Source organism: Chanodichthys erythropterus, chromosome 20 (genome assembly GCF_024489055.1).
Source record: "Chanodichthys erythropterus isolate Z2021 chromosome 20, ASM2448905v1, whole genome shotgun sequence".
In the NCBI taxonomy this organism is placed as follows: Eukaryota; Metazoa; Chordata; class Actinopteri; order Cypriniformes; family Xenocyprididae; genus Chanodichthys; species Chanodichthys erythropterus.
Window position 1 is genome coordinate 13,214,241 of NC_090240.1, and position 21,027 is coordinate 13,235,267.

General features: G+C 37.8%; 1 protein-coding gene across 1 annotated transcript in view; it reads left to right on the top strand.

Moving 5' to 3' along the window:
• cacnb3a (calcium channel, voltage-dependent, beta 3a) overlaps positions 1 to 21,027 on the top strand; it is a 56,183-nt gene that overhangs the window by 25,875 nt on the left and 9,281 nt on the right. The window contains exons 3-9 of the mRNA XM_067370646.1: positions 10,251 to 10,370; positions 12,936 to 13,058; positions 13,192 to 13,310; positions 18,747 to 18,820; positions 19,135 to 19,154; positions 19,997 to 20,077; positions 20,154 to 20,212. Of these exons, the coding sequence (XP_067226747.1) occupies positions 10,251 to 10,370; positions 12,936 to 13,058; positions 13,192 to 13,310; positions 18,747 to 18,820; positions 19,135 to 19,154; positions 19,997 to 20,077; positions 20,154 to 20,212 (596 nt within the window). The remainder of the gene's footprint in view (positions 1 to 10,250; positions 10,371 to 12,935; positions 13,059 to 13,191; positions 13,311 to 18,746; positions 18,821 to 19,134; positions 19,155 to 19,996; positions 20,078 to 20,153; positions 20,213 to 21,027) is intronic.

The following is a 21,027-nucleotide window of genomic DNA, read 5'->3' on the forward strand; positions in this document are numbered from 1 at the left end:
GTCTAGTCACAAAACATATATTCTCAAATCAAGGTAAATTTACTTTATTATATTATATTTTGAATACTTACTTGGCGATTCACACCAAGAACAGTAACTATAACAATAACTATCAAGTTTTAAAAAATGTAATTCTAGGAGAAAAAGGAGTCCATAACTATAACAGTAAGGACACAGAGGAATGATATGTTTCTAAATACGTGTTTTTGCAGCATTGAGCATTGAAGCCAATCACAAACATATCTGTTGATTTCTTGAACGCAATGGCCAGTCAGATGTGTTTTAAATTAGAACTACTCACGGCTCAAAACGCCAGCGTTTTTGTCCAGTACTGAGTTCTGCACTCTCGCAAATTTTCTCGTTATAAATTAACTTATAACAAAGTATAGCTATTATGTAAGCTAAATAAGAGATTCATTGTGCAGCCAGCTTCATTTATTATAGCAGAACTTTGTGAGATTGTGATGAATTGAGATGAGTGACAACTTTTTAGTAATTATAAAGGGGAGGCGATATTTAATCCATTATTTTTAGAATTGGCTGCCATGCCAAATCACGCATACAGTATGCTTGCTTTTCTGTTCAAAATATAGAGGTTTATGAACGTAGCCGCTTTAATGACAAATAATTTATTGTGAGTATTTAAGCTGGGATGTGTAGGTTGTTGCTAGGCAAAATGTAACTTGAAACTATTTCATGAAATTGTATTTAAATGTGTTTTTAAAGAGGACATGCAGCCAGAGTTGCCAAGTCTGCGGTTTTCCTGCAGAATTCGGCTACTTTAATACTGTTGCCGGGGGTTGTTTTTCATGTCCACAGGTTGAAGCAACCTCAAATAACATGATATGTAGCCCCTAGAATGCGAATTTTACCAGGCAACCCTGCCAAAAATGCGGATTTTACCCCCAGAATGCAATTGGCTAGTTTTGGGCTAGTTTTGAGTAGCGATTGGGCAGGATTTGTTGTGAAAACCTGCATGCAACTCCTTAGCCTTACCCTAGAATTGGTTTACCCTCCGCCTGTGGTTATTGTGTGTTGATGTGGATGCTAACATCATTATAGTTATTGTTCTTGGTGTGAACAGGCTTTTACATCTTTAATATATCTTGAATATTTCTAATTTTTACCCTTTTGGATTTTTTTGTTTGTTTGCTTCAAGCATAAATCTAACACCATCCAGTGAAGTGAATTGTTTAAAACCATTTTAACACTGACTGTTTAATTCAAAGTAAGACATTAAGATGGAAAATATTACTCAGCTTAATTTGCATTTGAGATACGGTTGTTGTTTGGGTTGTATGTGAGCATCTCAAGAGACTTTTGGTCACGTTGGTCTCTGTCTCTCTTCCCATACCTGTCTCTCTCTCTCTCTCTCTCTCTCTCTCTCTCTCTCTTTTTCCCTGTCTTCCTCTCCTCCCTCCCATGTGTACTGCTCGCTTTGTTTGAGGCTGTTATTTGGAGCTGACAGAATTAGGGCTGAGTTTCAAATATAGGAGGAAGCATCACCATGGCCTCACCAACCAGAAGAACGTCTTCCACCAGCCCAGAACTTCCATTCATTTTCTCCTCTGTCAACTACACTGATTCCAGCCACCACCTTTATCAATCCACCCACGGCAATATGGTTTTACACACAGCAGGAGGCATTTGCGTATCTTCACAGTATTATGTCTAATCGAGGTCTTGTTATTCCCTTTTATTTCCACCTGCTTCACAACGAGGTGTTATTGTTTGAGAACCCCGGGCGTATGTTGATGTTAAAATATGAATGTGTCCGATGGATAAATGATATCCATGATGCAGTGAATCTATGGAGATTACACACGGAGAGGGAAATGATCTATGTGCTGTAAGGGGAAAGGAGAAGCCGGGGGGTGGGAGGGGGTGATTGTGTTCTATATTTGGTGTTGCAGTGAAAGCGTGAGTGGGTGTGCACCAACTTCATCTGCCATCAGAGCCTCGCTAAGAAAGGGGGTGGGGGTAAACATCTGCACACAGCTTTGGACACGGGAGGAAAAAGAGGGTGTGGATGTGGGCTTTTGTTGGGGAAGCAAATCAAGTTCCATTTATTTCCAAAACAATGATGTCATAATGGTAGCAGACGAGTATAATGAGGATGCAGTAATGAACATTTATATGCAGGGCCTAAAATTAACAAGCGTCAAACGCGAGTAAAAATCTGCGTTGGCGAGTATATGAAACAATGTCAATCACCAGTTAGCAGGTAACATTTTACATTTTAATAATGCAATGTTATGAGAGCATGAACGTAAACAAACTTGAACGATGCTCCAGACAGTTGACAGGCCAGTGCTGCATCGTCACATGCATGCACATAAATATTCAAGGGCAAGAAGACGCGAAAGAGAACGCAATTACTTGCGTGCAGGGTTTGGAAGTTTAGTAGGCTATTAACATTTGAAGTGCGTGCCCAGAAAGCAGCGTCTCAAACAGCATGACAAATTCACACAAAAGTATGTAAAAAAAAAAATAAATAAATACTTGGCGAGTATCCTACATAGTCGGTTATGTCTTAAGTGAATGTAAACAGTTGAGAAAAAAGGCATGTGTATCAGAATATTGGATCCGTGCATTAGGTCTTAAAGTGACAGCAGCCTAATAAACCTACTTCTGTTTGCAGTTTTTAAGTGCACATATTATGCTATTTTAAAGGTCCTTAATTTTGTTTTGGAGGTCTCCTATAACAGGTTTAGATGCATAAAATTTAAAAAAAATTCTTTCATTTTCTCATAATATACATTGCACATCACCACATTTTTCAATGATTCTCAAACAACTCGTTCGATGCTCTAAATCCCTCCTTTCCGCAAGCCTGCTCTGAACTGATTGGCCAGACGGCCCAGTCTGTTGTGATTGGTCTACCACTTAAACCGCGTGTGGAAACAAATGCCCATCATCATAACTGATTCAGCTCCGGAGGCTTCTGGAGCTCAGCGATTGTACACACTGTAAAGACAGTAATGATGGCGTCAATTTTACCTTATCAATCTGAACGCAAGTCTGATGATGAAATATTGGAAGAAGCAATTATTCAACCGGAACCTCCATCACAACAACGACTTGAGCATGACGTTTCAAAACTCAGTTTGACAGTCATCATGAGATGTTTCAACTTTGATGTGTCACCATCAGCATTAACATGTGTATGTAACAATCTGTATTAAAGGACACAATTGTGGGTAATAATGAGCCACTGCTGATTTGCAGAAGTATTTTAGTAAAACGGTGATAACGTAAGTTAGCCAGTTAGCCGGAGATCAGGCACAATATAAAAATTTATTTTGAATACTCGGCATAAAATATATACATCAATAATTATTCATACTTACAGGCTGTGAGGAGCAAGTTGGTCCAAATAAAGTGGCTATTGTCCTATGTTTAATGGCATTTTGTAAATCCCATGTAGACCTCATGGAGATTTGAGAAGCGATCATCAAAACGTTATACTTTTTGACATGTACACAATACGAACCAGCTACAGCGTTTGAGGGTGGGTCAAAGTAGACTTTGTTCGCGGACAGCCAATGAAGACCATAGGCGGGCATTGGGCAAATGTGTTACTTTGTGACGTGTGGCGGCCGTCGCGGAAGTGGGATTGAATTCCTAACGACTTTTTTAGGTGGTTCAGAGTCGATTCTTTGTTTTGGGAGACAATAACTTTTTTTATCTTGCACTTTTCGGCTTCACAACTTTGCAGATTGTTTACATTCACAGACAGTTATATTACACATTGCAAGAAAGGTAATATTCGAAAAAGCATAATAGGGGCATTTTAATGTTAATCAAACAAAAAAGGGGAAAAATCCCTCACTGCTTTTGACTGAATAACTTTTATAACTTCAATGAGGATTAATCTGTTTCATTTATACAGTGAAGATTATGCAGTGTTATTTATTTGTTTACTTAAATTAAAATTTCTGTACATGAAAAATTACAGTTTTCACTGGTATCTAAAGTTTTGGTGTCATAACTTTCATGGCCAGTAAAAAAATATTTATGGCTGGTAAATTTTTGTAGGTCACCGGCCATGGGAAGGTGTGGCAAAAAGATAGTTTTAGACCCTGGTTATATGATTTTTATATGAGCTTGCTTGCTTTGTGTGGCAAATAATGATTTCTCTTTATTATTTGAACAAACCCCTAACACTAATACTTTACATATACTACATATACATATACAATACTCTAGCAAATAAGTAATCATTTGTTTGCATGATAAAAGGCCAGACAAATAAACACACTTAAATAGACTTGAAGACATACATTGCAAGTCATATATAAGGAGATGGCCCAGAAATGGTCCAATAAGCAACCACCTAGCAACAACCTAACACGGCAACTGCATAACAACACGCTAGAAAACTCTTAACATCCTAGCAGACACTTAGCAATGTGCTAAAACACTCAGAACACCCTAGCAACAACATCAGTGTGCTGGCAACCGTCCACAACAACCTATCAGTGACATATAGGATATGTAAAAATGTAGCTTAATTTTGGAACTGAATGCACACCTTTGATTAAAATGTACAAACACAATAGCCTACATCTTTTCTTTGTGTTGTTTTCTGTGTGCTAGCCAATATATCTCCATCAAATCAATATCCTTCGCCAAAAAAGAGAACAGCACGGTAGTTCTCGAAATGCTCAATTATGTTTTTGTTATGAGGAAGATTAATTACTAATGTTGGATGAATGCTACACAGAGACAGTGGCGATGACACACAGCTCACTATAAAATAGCTGAATCTGCAAATACAAGCCTTCTGTTCAGAGCTGGAGAGAGTTAAATATGCTAATGTCTGCACTTTCTCGCCTTTTTTCTTCTGTGTGCTGTCGTGAATATAGTCGATAAGGGTGTGTGCGTGTGCTTTACCTCATTCCTCGTCAATATGGTATTGTTAAAACAAAATGTGAGAACACTGGGTAGATGGCACTAATTTTCACTGGGATGCATTATGGAGCCATGTGTTTTTATATATTGGTCTGGCTGATTAATTGAGATATTTGGCAATTTTGAGATTGCCAGCATTAACCATGAACTGTGCCAGATTGGCTAATTAACAGAAGTGACCAATGGATAGTGCACATAGTCTTATATTTATAGTCAATTTTGAGTAAACAGATATTTATTTACAATGTAAAATGATTGAGTAAAATGTGTATTCATTTAAATTCATTGAGTTAAATATGTATGCATGAATTCATTTGGGCGAGTTTATGTAGTTTATATTGTATTTGCTATCATTACAATTTATTATGTACAGTGGGTTCCAAAAGTCTGAAAACACTTATGTAAATGTTTATATTTTACATTTTTCTTTTTTTGGTGGGGGATTACAAATTATATATTATCATAAAAATAATGATGCATCTTCAGTGCTTCAATGGCAAGCAAGTACCACATGGTCAATATTGCAAATTGACAAATTTGATTAGTGACCTAGAAATATTGCAGAATATAATTATATATATTTTAATTATATTATAATTAGGGCTGTCAATAGAGAAACTTTTTTAATTAAATTAATAATTTAATTTAATTAATCCCACACACATACACCATTTATCTTATTTAACACATTCATTTTGTCATAGTTTGTCCTATATCCACTATCCAGCAAAGTAAGGTGATTCTCACAAAACAGTATTTTCAGTAAGCTTTTTTTCAAGGTAAATTTAGGTGTCTTTCCATGCTTACTGTACGACTCCTATACATCACCGCAATCTTGTTTACCTTTGCAATCCTCATCCATCAAAATTTTACTAGCAAGACGCTGGTTTGCTTTATCCAGCCGAGAAACGTAGTTTGTGTATCATCTGGTCATACAGTGGAGGTATGTTTTGATGATCTGTTCAGTCTGTATTTCACACAGCATGATGCGTGAGGGCTCGCACTTTTCAGAAACAATCGCAGAATATGACTGAGCTCAGGTAAATGGTTAGAACAGAAATCTAACCTTGTGATGTAAATTACATTAAAGGTGCCATCGAACGTTTTTTTAAAAGATGTAATATAAGTCTAAGGTGTCCCCTGAATGTGTCTGTGAAGTTGCAGCTCAAAATACCCCATAGATTTTTTTAAATTAATATTTTAACTGCCTATTTTGAGGCATAATTAGAAATGCGCTGATTCAGGCTGCGGCCCCTTTAATTCCTCACGCTCTCTGCCCCCTCCCGAGCTCTCGACTCTTATCATTGCATAAACAAAGTTCACACAGCTAATATAACCCTCAAAATGGATCTTTACAAAGTGTTCGTCATGCAGCATGTCTAATCATGTAAGTATGGTATTTATTTGGATGTTTACATTTGATTCTGAATGAGTTTGATAGTGCTCCATGGCTAAAGCTAACATTACACACTGTTGGAGAGATTTATAAAGAATGAAGTTGTGTTTATGAATTATACAGACTGCAAGTGTTTAATAATGAAAATAGGGACGGCTCTCGTCTCTGTGAATACAGTAATAAACTATGGTAACTTTAACCACATTTTACAGTACTTTAGCAACATGCTAACAAAACTTTTAGAAAGACAATTTACAAATATCACTAAAAATATCATGAATATCATGGATCATGTCAGTTATTATTGCTCCATCTGCCATTTTTCGCTATTGTTCTTGCTTGCTTACCTAGTCTGATGATTCAGCTGTGCACAGATCCAGACGTTAATACTGGCTGCCCTTGTGTAATGCCTCGATCATGGGCTGGCATATGCAAATATTGGGGTCATACATATTAATTATCCCGACTGTTACGTAACAGTCGGTGTTATGATGAGATTCGCCTGTTCTTCTGAGGTCTTTTAAACAAATGAGATTTATATAAGAAGGAGGAAACAATGGAGTTTGAGACTCACTGTATGTCATTTCCATGTACTGAACTCTTGTTATTTAACTCTGCCAAGATAAATTCAATTTTCAATTCGATGGCACCTTTAATAATGCAGTACAACATGCTTCAGTAATTTATTTACATTAAATTATTTTAACTTGTTGAGGATTATGGATTGATCACATGCATTAACATTGACAGCCCTTATTATAGTATTTATGTAATGTTATAAAACTTATATGATTCTTATTGATTTTGTTTATTTTTTTGTTCTAATTTTCCTTTTTTAAATGCTAAAATTTACTGTTAATTTTGATAAAATTAGATTTTGAATCACAGATAAGTTTTCTAAACCACAGTTTTTGAAAGTTTTCCTTTGACAACGTTGAAACGGCAAAGATGGTTGTTTCAAATGATGATGTAATCATGGTGGAAAGAGTAAATGCTGATGCAAGTCTTCAGTGTAGCTGAAAAAAGTTGTTGTTGGTGGTGATGATTCTAATACACAATCTAAAAAATGCTTGGTTAAAAACAACCCAAGTTGGGATGAAAATGGACAAACAAAGCAATTGGGTAGTTTTAACCCAGCGTTTGGGTTAAATGATTGCCCAACCTGCTGGGTAGTTTTATTTAACTCAACTATTGTTTAAAATTACTGTATGGCTTGATTAAAATGAACCCAATGTATGTTGGAAATGAACATTTATTAATATGTTTAATGAATAATAATTAAACAATAAACATTTATTAAATTGCTTATTAATAAATGTTCACCTTTTGATTGTTATTGTTGCATCTAGTAACTGATTTTTAATTTCCAACCTATTTTGGGTTCATTTTAAGCCAGCCATATAGGAGTCTAATTTTTAAACAATAGTTGGGTTAAATAAAACTGCACGGCACAATGGGCAAACACTTAACCCAACCGCTTAGTTTGTCCATTTTCAACCCAATTTGGGTTTTTAACCCAGCATTTTTTATAGTACAGTGTTTGTTAAGCTTTCTTATTCCCAAACACATTGAGATTGAGTCATTTTCCCCAAAAGCATTGTGTTCACTGCAGCTCGGCTAGTCCTGAGGTGCTCATTTTCAACCCTCCCTCCATTTTTTTTCTTCTTCTAACAGCTTGTACCGCCCGCTTGCAATTCATTTGTCTCCTGAGTTCCTCTCTCTCTCTCTCTCTCTCTTGCTCTCTTTCCGTCTTTCGTCTTCCTCCCTCCCTGCTGTGAGGTTCTGAGGGCAGTCATGACTGCTCTGTTTTGGGAGCTGGATCTTGGTGTTGTTTTTGATTGGCGTTGATCGTTCTTGCTCTTCAGAGTGGACCAGGGAAGGGCCACCAACCACAAGACTATGCTTTGAGAGAACTAGAGTCTCTCTTGAGCTCAGAGAGAATGAGATAGCGTTAAAAACACACCTCGAACCATTGTCCTGAAGAAGGTAGGTGGATTTACCTGGTTATGATTTTGCAAAGAGATGATGACTTTGAATGCCAGACAGAGGTGATTTTTAAGATTTGTAAGTTTTGTAAGATTGTTGTTGGTCTGGATGCACGGATTGAACAAACTGCCTTTCACCTCATTATTGTCATGGTCGTGGAAGATGTTGGTATCGCTTTGAAATGCAAATTCCACTGTTATTGGCATATTTATGTGATTTTTATTTTATTATTTATAGTCGAATCATTACACGACTGCCTCGGGCTCACAGCTCTAGTGCTGTAGTAATCTGTCACCTTAGAGGCCGTACAGATGAAATCTGAGAGGATCATTATGCCACAGATCACAGTTGTATTTAATGTTTTTAATGAATTACCAACATTTGTAGTGTACAGGCCCCATTTTACCCCTGTGAAATCTGTTAGATATGTGTTTCTTTGGATGGTTTAAAGCCAGCTGTGCCCATTAGGACTGTACAGACCACTGGAGCAGCATTTGATGACTCACTGACCATAAGCATTTCAGCTCTGGTGTTGGTTAATTGTACACTGTAAAAGATGATTTTTTTGACAGTTGTTAAATTTACTTAATTAAAATGGGTTACAGCAACACAATTGCTGAACATTTTGTTTCTACTTAATTTGTGTACAAAATGTACACAAATATATATATATATATATATATATATATATATATATATATATATATATATATATATATATATATATATATATATATATATATATATAAAGCTGTAGTTTACTCAGGGCTCAGGACTGCCCGATGTTAAACTTTCTGACACATTTATTGTGTTAAACTCATTAACACACAGTGAGTGAGTTAAAATTAACACAGCGCTAGTGGTCCTGGAGCTCTCTCATTAATGTGTAAAAATGTAACACAGGTTGTGTCATTTTTATCACATCCTTTCTAAGAGTGTACAAAGTATTAAATCAGTGACAAGTAACTTTTTACTTTTTATAAGTAACTGGTTATGTAATGTATTGTCAATGTAATGTGTGTCATCATACCTGTTAAAGTCGACATGAAACGGAAGTTGCAATACTCTTTTCTTCCCTACTTTGACGTATATCCGAGTGAAACTGCTTCTTGAACGAGCAAATGTACTTGAAACGGACTTGATTCTGTCCATGGGGAATTGATTGGATGGTTGGATGGTAGTGGTTTGCTAGTGTTTGCCCCGCCACAATTTCATGAAGACGACTTCTGTTCTACAATCTCTAAATGTTACATTTTATCTTAACATTTAACAACATTTTTCCCAGATGTACACTAAAATTCTAACAATCGTACAATTTGGCTATAGTGTATAATATTGTAAATCACACTCTTTAAGTGTTCACACAGTGTTTAAATATACATTTTAATAAGGTATCTACTGTACATTCGTTAATTAACGCTTTATAAATCTACAATATGGTATTTATAAAGGTTTATTTTAAAGGACTTTTGTAATTATGCATGTATTATGTGTTCTCTGAGCTCTGCAGCTCTCATTAATTTCCATTTTTTTAAGTACCACATTAATAAGAGCACTTTTGACAAATATATGTTTCACATATAAAGTAGAACAGATACTGTGCATTCAACTTTGCATGTCATATATACTGTTTAACTTTCAATATATACGCCTATTGTTAATTGTTTCAAGACATTCTACTGTAAAGTCTATGTACACTTTCTTTTGTCACTTCATCATAAACTTTTAGCCATTTTCTAGAGTGCAAAAGAGTTTTGTTGTAATGGATCACATGCCAACAAGGTTTTATTTTTCATGAATTCTCTTACTGTAGCTGTATGTTTTGTGGTGATGGATGAGAGTGTTATGACTAGCTAAGCTATCTTTACACTACATGTTATGGGCTGATTATTGTACTTTTTAATTTCTCCATTATACCAAACTTTCTTGGTTTCCCCCATTTCCCGTCCCGCAGGGTTCAGCCGATTCGTATACGAGCAGACCTTCGGATTCCGACCTGTCAGCGGAGGAGGACCGCGAGGCGTATCGGCGTGAAGCCGAACGCCAGGCCCAGCTGCAGCTCGAGAGAGCCAAGGTTCTGGCCTTTTACTATTTCTTTGCATAATAGGATGCAACAAAGTGTCTGTGCATGTCGCTTTAGAAATGTGTTGGGACAGGGCATCATCCATAAAAATTGGTTTAAGTAACAACATTGGTTCAAGTAACTTAGCATGTACAGTTGTGGCCAGAATTATTAGACCCCTTCATAAATATGATCAAAGATGACTCTAAAAATAAATCTGCATTGTTTATCCTTTTGATCTTTAATTCATAAAATTAGCAAACATCTAACCTTTCATTGAAGGAAAAGAATTGAAAGTGGGGGGGAAATAACATTAAGAAATAAATGTTTTTCTCCAAAACACATTGCCCACAATTATTAACACCCCTAGAATTTTTTATGAGTAAAATATCTCTGAAGTATATTCCCATTCATATTTACATTTTTAGCACACCAGGGTGATCATGAACATGAAATTGCCAGTCATGACTTCCTGTTCCACAGGAGAATAAACATGAGGAAACACAAAGGCCAAATTCCCTTAATCATTCATCACAATGAGAAAAAACAAAGAATATAGTTCTGATGTGCAGCAAATGATTGTCGAGCTTCACAAAATAGAAAGTGGCTGTAAGAAAATAGCTGAAGCATTGAAAATCCCCATTTCCACTATCAGGGCAATAATTGAGAAGTTCCAGTTAACTAAAGATGTTACAAATCTGCCTGGAAGAGGACGAGTGTCTAAATCGTCCTAATGTGTGGTGAGGAGGAAAGTTTGAGTGGCCAAAGACTCACCAAGGATCACAGCTGGAGAACTGCAGAGATTAATTGAGTCTTGAATCTCAGAAAGCCTAAAAAAAATTTATCAAAAGCGCCTACATCCCCACAAGTTGTTCAGGAGGGTTTCAAGAAAAATCCTCTGCTCTCATCCAGAAACAATCTCCAGCATATCCAGTTGTCAGACAAGACTGGAACTTCAAACGGGACAAGCTTCTGTGGTCAGATGAAACTAAAAAAAGAGCTTTTTGGCAGCAAACCCACCAGATGGGTTTGGTGCACACATGGATAAAAAGTGCCCCATGCCCACGGTTAAATATACTGCTGGATCTTTAATGTTGTGGGCCTGTTTTTGTGCTGGAGGTCCTGGACAACTTGTTCAGATATATCGTATCATGGATTCTATCAAATACCAACAGATAAAAAATCAAAACCTGACCACTTCTGCTAGATATCTTCTAATGGGCTGTGGTTGGATCATCCTTCGGGACAATTATCCAAAACAAACATCAAAACCAGCACAAAAATGGGTCACTGAGCACAAAATGAAGCTTCTGCCATGGTCTTCCCAGTTCCCTGACCTGAACCCTAAAGAAAATGAGTGAAGTGAACTGAAGAGAAGAAGCACCAGCATGGAGCTGGAATCTGAAGGATCTGGAGAGATTCTGTATGGAGGAATTGTCTCTGATCTCTTCTCAGGTGTTCTCCAAACTCATCAGGCATTATAGAAGAACAGTGAGAGCTGTTATCTTGGCAAAAGGAGGTTGCAAAAAGAATTGAATAAAGGGTCTAATAATTGTGGGCAACGTGTTTTGGAGAAAAACATTTATTTCCCCCACTTTCAATTATTTTCCTTCAATGAAAGGTTAGATTTTTGCTAATTTTATAAATTAAAGATCAAAAGGATAAACAATGCAGATTTATTTTTAGAGTCATCTTTGATCATATTTATGAAGGGGTCTAATAATTCTGGCCACAACTGTAGATCAATATTGTAAACTTTAAAAGGATCATTTCATTGTTTCTTGATATTTGCTTATGTTGAAGTACTTATTGCTGCAGACAAATGTCTGCTGAACTAAATAAACACTTTATATTAGGTGTATTTACCATGTACTTACATCAAAAATAATAATTATGTACAATGTGTACTGTTGTGTTGTTGTTGTATTGTACTTGTGTTGCTATTGAGGTGGATATGGGTAAGGTTAGGGACAGGTTTGGTTGTATGGGTAGGAAAGGGTGGTTGTAAGGGTGGGTTAAAAGGTAAGGCAAAGGTCAGCAGTGCAATTATAGATGTAAGTACAGAAATTAATTACAGCTGTAATTACATTCAGATATTTTAAAAAATTTTAAAGACTAATATAAATTGGGACCTTTTACAACATTTTGTCCCACATTGTACACAAAAATACTAACAATGGTTCAGTTTCATGTAAAATTCATATAAATTCATTAAAATGTAACAGTTCTATTCATTTACTTTCTAATTGAATGTGCATAACAAATCATCTTGTAAGCATTATATAATGTAATGTTATTTTCTATTTTTATTACTTGAATGCATTATTTATATTAGATAATTGTTTATATAGTTAAAATGCAGGTATTGAGATAATCTAGCTTTTTAATATCGGGGCCAAGGGCTGACTGAGAGTTTGGGTGGAAGGTCCCTGAGTCTGTAAAGATTGAAAACCTCTTATCTAGATTATATAGATTCGAAAAATGACTGAGTTTAACAAATGGCATGTTTTTAGCATTAAAAAGCAGCCTCACACACACACATTGCTGTGTGATTATTAACATTGCTTTCTCTGGCAGTCCAAACCTGTAGCGTTCGCAGTGAAGACGAATGTGAATTATTGCGGGGCTCTAGATGAGGACTGTCCTGTTCAGGGTGCTGCCATAAACTTTGAAGCCAAAGACTTTCTGCACATTAAAGAGGTGAGATGCATGTACAATACATGCAGACAAATGTGTGGAAAATTCTGCTGGTCAGTTCTATTGGCTAACAATGCCCGTAATACCATAATGGCTCTTCGTAATAGTGCTGAGTGTGTTTTTCCTTGTGTTGCAGAAGTACAATAATGACTGGTGGATTGGAAGGCTGGTGAAAGAGGGGGCAGACATCAGCTTCATTCCCAGCCCCCTCCGACTGGAGGCCATGAGACTCAAACAGGAGCAAAAACAACAGAGGTCTTTCTTTCTCCCTCTGCCAAGATTGTGCACAACTGTATTCTATATCTATTTCAGAAGTTGTATCAGTGAAAAAGTTGGATTACATTTGGATGCATGACAAAAATACAGTTAAAATACATTTTATATGAATTTCTGATAACACTTAGGCGCCATGAGTTAACATCAGTTATGCATTAACTAACATTAACTTGCAATACATTTGTTAGTTTTTGTTAACGTCATTAATGTTAATAAAAACAACTTTGAATTGTAAGTTCATGTTATCTCAAATAATACTAACAAATACAACTTTTGATTTTAATTGTTATAGTAAATGTTGAAATTTAGATTAAATAAGATTAATACATGATTTAGAGGTATTTGTCACTGAGTGCGTTTACATGCACATTCTTAAACCGATTATGCTTAATAATCTGACAAAGCGTGTGGTCATGTAAATGCATTAAACCATTCCCTTTCGAGGGAATTCGCACTGCGTCGCATGATGACACTTTGGGGAACGCCTCCGGCGTGCAAGCGTCTGAAGCATGTGTGAAACTAGTCCAGTTCTGATTGGTGCTGTGTCATGATGTAACTAGTGACGTGGCATGTGACGGTGTACACGGAAGCTACAAAGGGATGTCGGCACACAATAGCATCAGCTTCAGCTTCAAGCACTATTTGTGAAACTGTCTGTCTTATTTGGTGTTTGTGCATCCTTAGACAGGAGTGATTGTATCAGTAACACAAAGCATATATATAAAACAAGAAAAAGAGATATAATGGTGAGTGAAAAGCAGTTTAAGCTGCCCTAGATACATCACAGGTGGGGACATACACGAGCTGTGTGTACACAGTGGAGCATGCACGGGCAGCTCTTGAGGGGGCTACTTGTGCGCACTGTGAGTTGCTGCCGCTCAGAGTGCTCCGCTCCCGTTCGATGAGGCCGGCCAGGCTTGCGCTCTCCGTGGCCTGGGTCTCGAGTCCGCCAGCAGCTGGGTCTCGAGGCAGCATTTGATGTTGTGGGGATCGCAAATGGAGTGGGCTTCCAAGTCGGGATCTGGAGCATCAGAGCTGGCTGAGGAGTGCTGAGAAAGTGCCGCAGCAGTCTCATGCACATCAGACAGCTCTCACGCTCCTGATCCCAACGCAGAAGCCCGCTCTGCGGTTTCTTCCACCCAGGACGGGGGCTTGATGCTTGAGCTGTCTACATCTGAGGATGTGGATGTGCTCAGCATCGACGTTTGCATAGAGTTTGAAGACTCGCCACTTTATCCCTCTGCTTATGAGAAACTCATGGAGTTTGTGACTCACGCTGTGGCAAAGTTGAATATCGAGTGGCCCCGTGAGAAGCAGGAAGCGCAAAAGAAAAGTAAGCTAGATAAGCTAGAATGGGGCTGACCATTCTTTTCTGTTCTTGCCATTCTGCATAATAAGTTGTGCAGATCATGGAAAAGACTGTTCTCCTCTAGAATGAAAGGTTATGGCACGATGCCACGTGTTGAAGGCTCACCTGACGCTGCGTCGTCCCTCAAAGCCCAATGCTTCCCACCAAACCCTGCCGCACTACATCTGCTTTGGTGGGAAAAGCATATATGGCGGTGGGTCAGGTTGGTGCATGCCTGCACACTATTGCCATCATGCAGGAGTACAAGGCTGACCTATTAAGGGACCTTGATGAGGGCGAGAGGGTTGAGTCCAATTACATTAAAGAGCTGCGTCGGGCTGCAGACCTGTCTCTCCGGGTTACAAGTTCCAGTACACTTCGGGACACATCGGCTTCCAGTGAATGCATGCTGCAGTGTCAGTGAAGAGCTTGCGTCCACACCGAAAATCAAATGAGTTTTTCCCTGCTGGTCTTCCGCTTCAGGGTACTGAAGTCAACACAAACAAAGCACCCAAGGTTGGCCTCGAGAGGCTAATTCCCCTAGTAGATTTTTTGGAGGCATGGAAGGGCATTCCAAATTATGCCTTTGTTCCCTGGTGATATGGAAGAAGCTTTAGTTTCTGTCCCAAGGCCCAGTGTTGGGAGCGCAGTGTCGATGGAAAATCATCTCAATAGACACATCCCTCACAGGGTGGGGCGCGGTCATGGATGGCCCCTTCTCAAAGGGTATATGGGGGGACCATCATCTTTCGTGGCACATCTGTGGCACAGATGTAGGCTGTATTCAGGGCTCTGAAGAGTTTTCTCCCAGGCCTCAGGGGCCACCACGTTCTAGTTCGTGCCCTCTTTGCAGACTGGTGCACCATATCCTCCTGTGGTCCCAGGGGAAACTGTTGTCTCTCAGAGCAATGTACGTCCCCAGGGACCAGAATTTGGGAGTAGACATCCTGTTGAGGCAGGGGCTGAGGCCCAGGGAATGGAGACTCCACCCCACCCATGGTGAAGTCGATATAGGAGAGGTTTGGCCCAGCCGAAGTGGATCTATTCATATTCGTCTGCTGTGGTTCTCTCTCATGCCTCTGGCCCCACTGGTACAGACATGGCTGAGGCTGCGTCTGTATGCATTTTCCCTGATTGTTCTTCTCCTGGGAGTTCTAGAGAGGGTATGTCAGGATGGGGTCAGTCAGCTCTTGGTAGCCCTGTTCTGGCCGGCCTGAGTATGGTTCTCAGACATTATATCACTCCTGGCAGGCCCTCTGTGCAAGATTCCCCTCAGAAGGGACCTGCTTTCCCAGGCTGGGGGCACAATATATCACCCTCGACCAGAGTTGTGGAAACTGTGTGTCTGGCCCCTAAGGTGGCTCAGTACCTAGAGGATGGTCTCACAGCTGGAGTGGTTGAGACCATGCTCAACTCTAGAGTTCTATATGCTGGAGTTCCTTCAAGATCGCTTCTCTGCTAGTCTTACCCCATCCACACTTAATTGTGACTTTCCACACTCCGTTAAGTGATGGACCTGTGGATATACCAGAGTACCAGCCTGGGATCTGGCTGTGGTTCTTGAGGAGTTATCCCTGGCCCTCCTCGAACTGCTTGAGTCAGCATCTGAGAAGTATCTCATGCTAAGAGAGTTGGGGACCTTCAAGCTCTTTCCATTTCCCCTCCCTGCTTGGAATTTGTTCCTGGGAGGGTGGAATCTATCCTGCATCCTAAACCAGGCTACGTGCCTAAAGTGCCTTCTAATATGGCTCAGTCTATGATCATTCAGGCCTTCTATCCTCCACTGCATGTGTCGGCGGAAAAAGAAAAACTTCACTCTGCCCTGTGCAGGCCTTAGAGTTATATGTTCAGATGTCTTCTCACTGGAGGAAGTCAGACCAATTACTAGTATGCTTTTGGTCACCTAGGAAGGGATCCCTGGCTTCCAAGCACTCATTCTACCAGAAGCATGGCGTCCCTGCTCTCTGGGCTCTTCTTGCAGGAGATATGTGATGCGGTGGGGTGGGCCACTCTGCTTACGTTCATGAGGTTTTATAGTCTGCACCTTTCTTTCTACGCCAGGTACACAGGTGCTCTTGCCCTAAGCTCTGCCTGGACAGTGTCACACTAGGACAGGCATTACTCAGCATGGCGCAGTGGGCATTCCTTTCCCCAAAGTGTCGTCATACAACGCAGAGATTCCCTCCAAAGGGAACGGCTCTGGTTATGACTGTAACCCTTGTTCCCTGAGAATGGAACAAGACACTGCATCCCTTTGCCACACCGTTGGATGCCTGTGAGTGACTTGCTTCAACCTATCAGAAGCTGATTCTATTGTGTGCTGGCTTCCCTTTGTAGCTTCTGTGTACACCGTCACAAGCCACATCACTAGTTACGTCGTGACGCAGCACCAATAAGGATTGGATGCCGAAAGCATTCCCCAGAGTGTCGTAATAAGATGCACCGTCTTGTTCCCTTCTCAAGGAACAAGGCTTACATTTGTAACCCGAGATATTTTCCTTTATTGACGTAAGGTCATAAACGGCTTAAGAATAAACCGATTGACAGAGCTAGATTTTTGCCTCCTTTCTGTTGGTTTATTGAAGTGTGCATGTGTAATATGTGACAGAAGAGTGTTCTTATATGGCAGATTTAAGCACATCCAGCCACAGAGAGTGTTTTGCGCTAAGGGAGGAGAAATATATCACAAACTCCGACTTTTTCTTGACCTAAGAAATATTTGTAGAAACTTCAAATATGAGAGAAGAATGAGTTTGTGCAAATTGCTCGCTGATATTTTGAAAAACGTTGGGGTTTTGGTGTGCATGTAAATGTGCTCATTGTTAATTCACATTACGTTGTACTGTAATGTAATTTAAACAACTATTGTAAAGTGTTATCAAATTTCTTCTGTTTTTCTTAACCCTATAATGCCTACTGTATCATATTTTTATACACATATTTCTAAGGCATCTATATAACCAACATTATCAAAGCTTTACTAAAAACCTGTTGTACACAATCTAATACATGCCTTCTGTCGTCTACTTGATAGTTTATACTCTTACCAAGTAAAATGCCTTTTAGTATAATTGTAAAAACATCCCCCTTCAGGTCGTGTTTCACGTGTCTTTTTTCTTTTTAAGTTTAAGTTTTATAAAGTAAACGTAAGAATAACTTTTCATATTGTTATTAATATTTCAAGATGAACATTTACTGGACTGAAGACTTACTGGATTTACTTGACTATTTTGATAATATAGCTTAATTTTTTATTTATTTTTTTAGAAAAATCATTTTAATATGTGAGTATTAAATATGATACATTTGGCTTTTGAGGAATGTTTGTTTTTTTGCCCATCTCTCAATAATCTTTGTATTGCATTGCATTATATGTTTTGCCCCTACAATAAAAATTACAGAGCTTTGATCATAAAACTAAGCATTTAAATATCTTAATAAGAAGTATTATAAGGAGAAATTGTGTAACTGATATTCATATGCATTTTAAGTATCTGCTATACTGTTATAAAGATCTCATTGATTTACTTTGCAAGCTATCATAATTTCATCCTTTTTTTTGGCCAAATAAATATCAGCAACAGCATAAAATTGCATATTTTTTTGCTCAGTTTGGGCCCCTGAATAAAACTAGATTTTTCTTACTATTATTTTTATACAGTGTTTTTTACAGGGTTAATCATTTGAATAAGGTACCATTTTTGATGCACATCTAATATTAGTATCAGGTTAAGATTTACTCACACCTAACACTGTGTAAAAACGAATCACCCACCACATCTGACGATTGAGCCCCCTTTTTCCCCTATGGGAAAGCAAATTGTCCTCTAATTGCACAGTTTAGAATCTCAGCACATGCAGCATGTCATGTATTGTTCCCCTACTGTATTGTTTTTGCATTCTGTCTAGCTATACAAACTAAGATTACAGACTACAGATGCCAAAAGTATGACTATGACAATATTTAGTCTTAATAAAGCTTACAATTCTGGTAATATCCAAATAGCTTACCAGCTCTGTGAAGGCATGTGGTGTCATAGGCTGATGAAGTTTTGCTTTCTCCGCAGGAAAAGTGGTAACTCTTCCTCAAGCCTGGGCGATATGGTATCAGGAGGTTGGAGATCCACGCCGCCATCTGCAGGTGAGAGTGAGTATGACAGGGCCTGGGCACCATGCTGCTTTGCAGGGGAAGTGTGTGACTGGGAATGCTGCCCCAAATGAGCAAACTATCAGTAGGGCTGAAGATCAGTGAGTTTATTCTTCCCTTGCTTTTGTTCTTATTCTTTCCTCCTCTTCTTAACATAATGCATGACATATTCTGTCGCAGATTAAGCTTCCACTGTCAAATACAGTAGGATGACACCTGTAAAAGTTCAGAGTACAGTAAAATATAAGCAGTTCTTCTTCTACTATTTTCTGAATGCTGATTCTGATGTGTTCTCTCATTTTCAAAAGCCAAACAGAAGCTTAAGCAGGTAGGTGTATTGATATGGCTATGTGTTAGATATCGTGTGATAATCTCTCCTTGTGATTGGTCAGACTCAGACATGATATAACATATTTGAGCAAATGATTTAACAAGATATTTATAGGAAGCCCCAGTTTTGGTATCACTGCCAAAAATACACACAACATGGCCAAAAATACACTTACACTACTGTTCAAAAGTTTGGAGTTCATAAGATTTTTTTAATGTTCTGTTTTATGCTCAGCAAGGCTACATTTATTTGATCAAAAATACAGTAATATTGTGAAATATTATTACAATTTTAAATAGCTGTTTTCTGTTTGAATATATTTTAAAATGTAATTTATTCCTGTGATCAAAGCTGAATTTTCAGCATCATTACTCCAGTCTTCAGTGTCACATGATCCTTCAGAAATCATTCTAATATGATGATTTGATGCTCAAGAAACATTTATTATTGTTATCAATGTTGAAAACAGTTGTGCTGCTTCATTTTTTTATTTGATCAATTTAATGTGTCCTTGCTGAATGAAATTATTAGCCTTAAAAAAATAATCTTACTAAGCCCAAACAATTGAACGATAGTGTCTGCTGAAATAATTTTATTTAGTGAATGAAAATAGGTGATTTGGGGGCTCACACTTGGCACTGTGACAGCATTAATGTATACAGTAGGAAAGTATCTGAAAACATTTCATGCATCTCAGAAAATATATATGCATGACAATTCCAGCATTGTTACCAGTCTGTGCTGATACATTACGGATACTGCTTTAAATCCGGTTTGTTCTGGTTGTACTTGATGCTGTGGTTCTGTGTGACAGTGCCGTTCTTGTCTTTCTCAATTAGACTGAACACATTCCTCCATATGATGTGGTGCCGTCCATGAGGCCTGTGGTTCTGGTTGGGCCTTCACTGAAGGGCTATGAGGTGAGTACAAGACATCATACAACCCTCTGAATTCGTCTTTGAAATCTGTTGTCTCATGTGTCGTGTCTGTCGACAGGTGACAGATATGATGCAGAAAGCTCTGTTTGACTTTCTCAAACATCGCTTTGATGGACGGTGAGCTCTAAAAGACATCTTGGCACATTTCTCGATTGTATATGTATAAGATATACACTATCGGTAAAAAGTTTGGAATAATTAAGAATTTTTTATGTTTTTTATATTTTAAAGAAGTCTCTTCTGCTTACAAAGGCCACATTTATTTTATCAAAAGTATCACAGTAATATTGTGAAGTATTATTATAAATTAAAATAACTTTATTTTTTATTTTAATGTTTTAAAATATAATTCATCACTGTGATCAAAGCTGAAATTTCAGCATCATTACTCCACTCTTCAGTGTCACATGATCCTTCAGAAATCATTCTAAAATGATAATTTGATGCTTAATTTTTGTATCAATTAATATTGGTACTCAATTATTAATAATGGTTATTATTATCATCAATGTGGATAACTTTTTTGCTGTTTAATATTTTTGTGGAATAATTTTGTTCAGGATTCTTTGATGAACAGCATTTATTTAAAATATAAATGTTTTGTAACATTATAAATGTCTTTTATCTGTCTTTTGCTGAATAAAAGTATTATTATTATTATTATTATTAAGTATTTTACTTAACTCAGAGTTTTGAATGTATTTTACAAAAATATTAACTGTTTTCAATGTTGATAATAATAAAAATGGTTTCTTGAGGAATATTTGGAATATTTCACAATATTACTGTTTTTTTTTTTTTTTAAATTCTTAAATAAATGTAACTTTGGTAAACATAAGACACTTCTTTTATAAAAACATTAAAAAAACTTAATTTAGTGTATGTGTATGAATAATCGTTGTTTATACAACTTCAACTACAAAAATCAATGG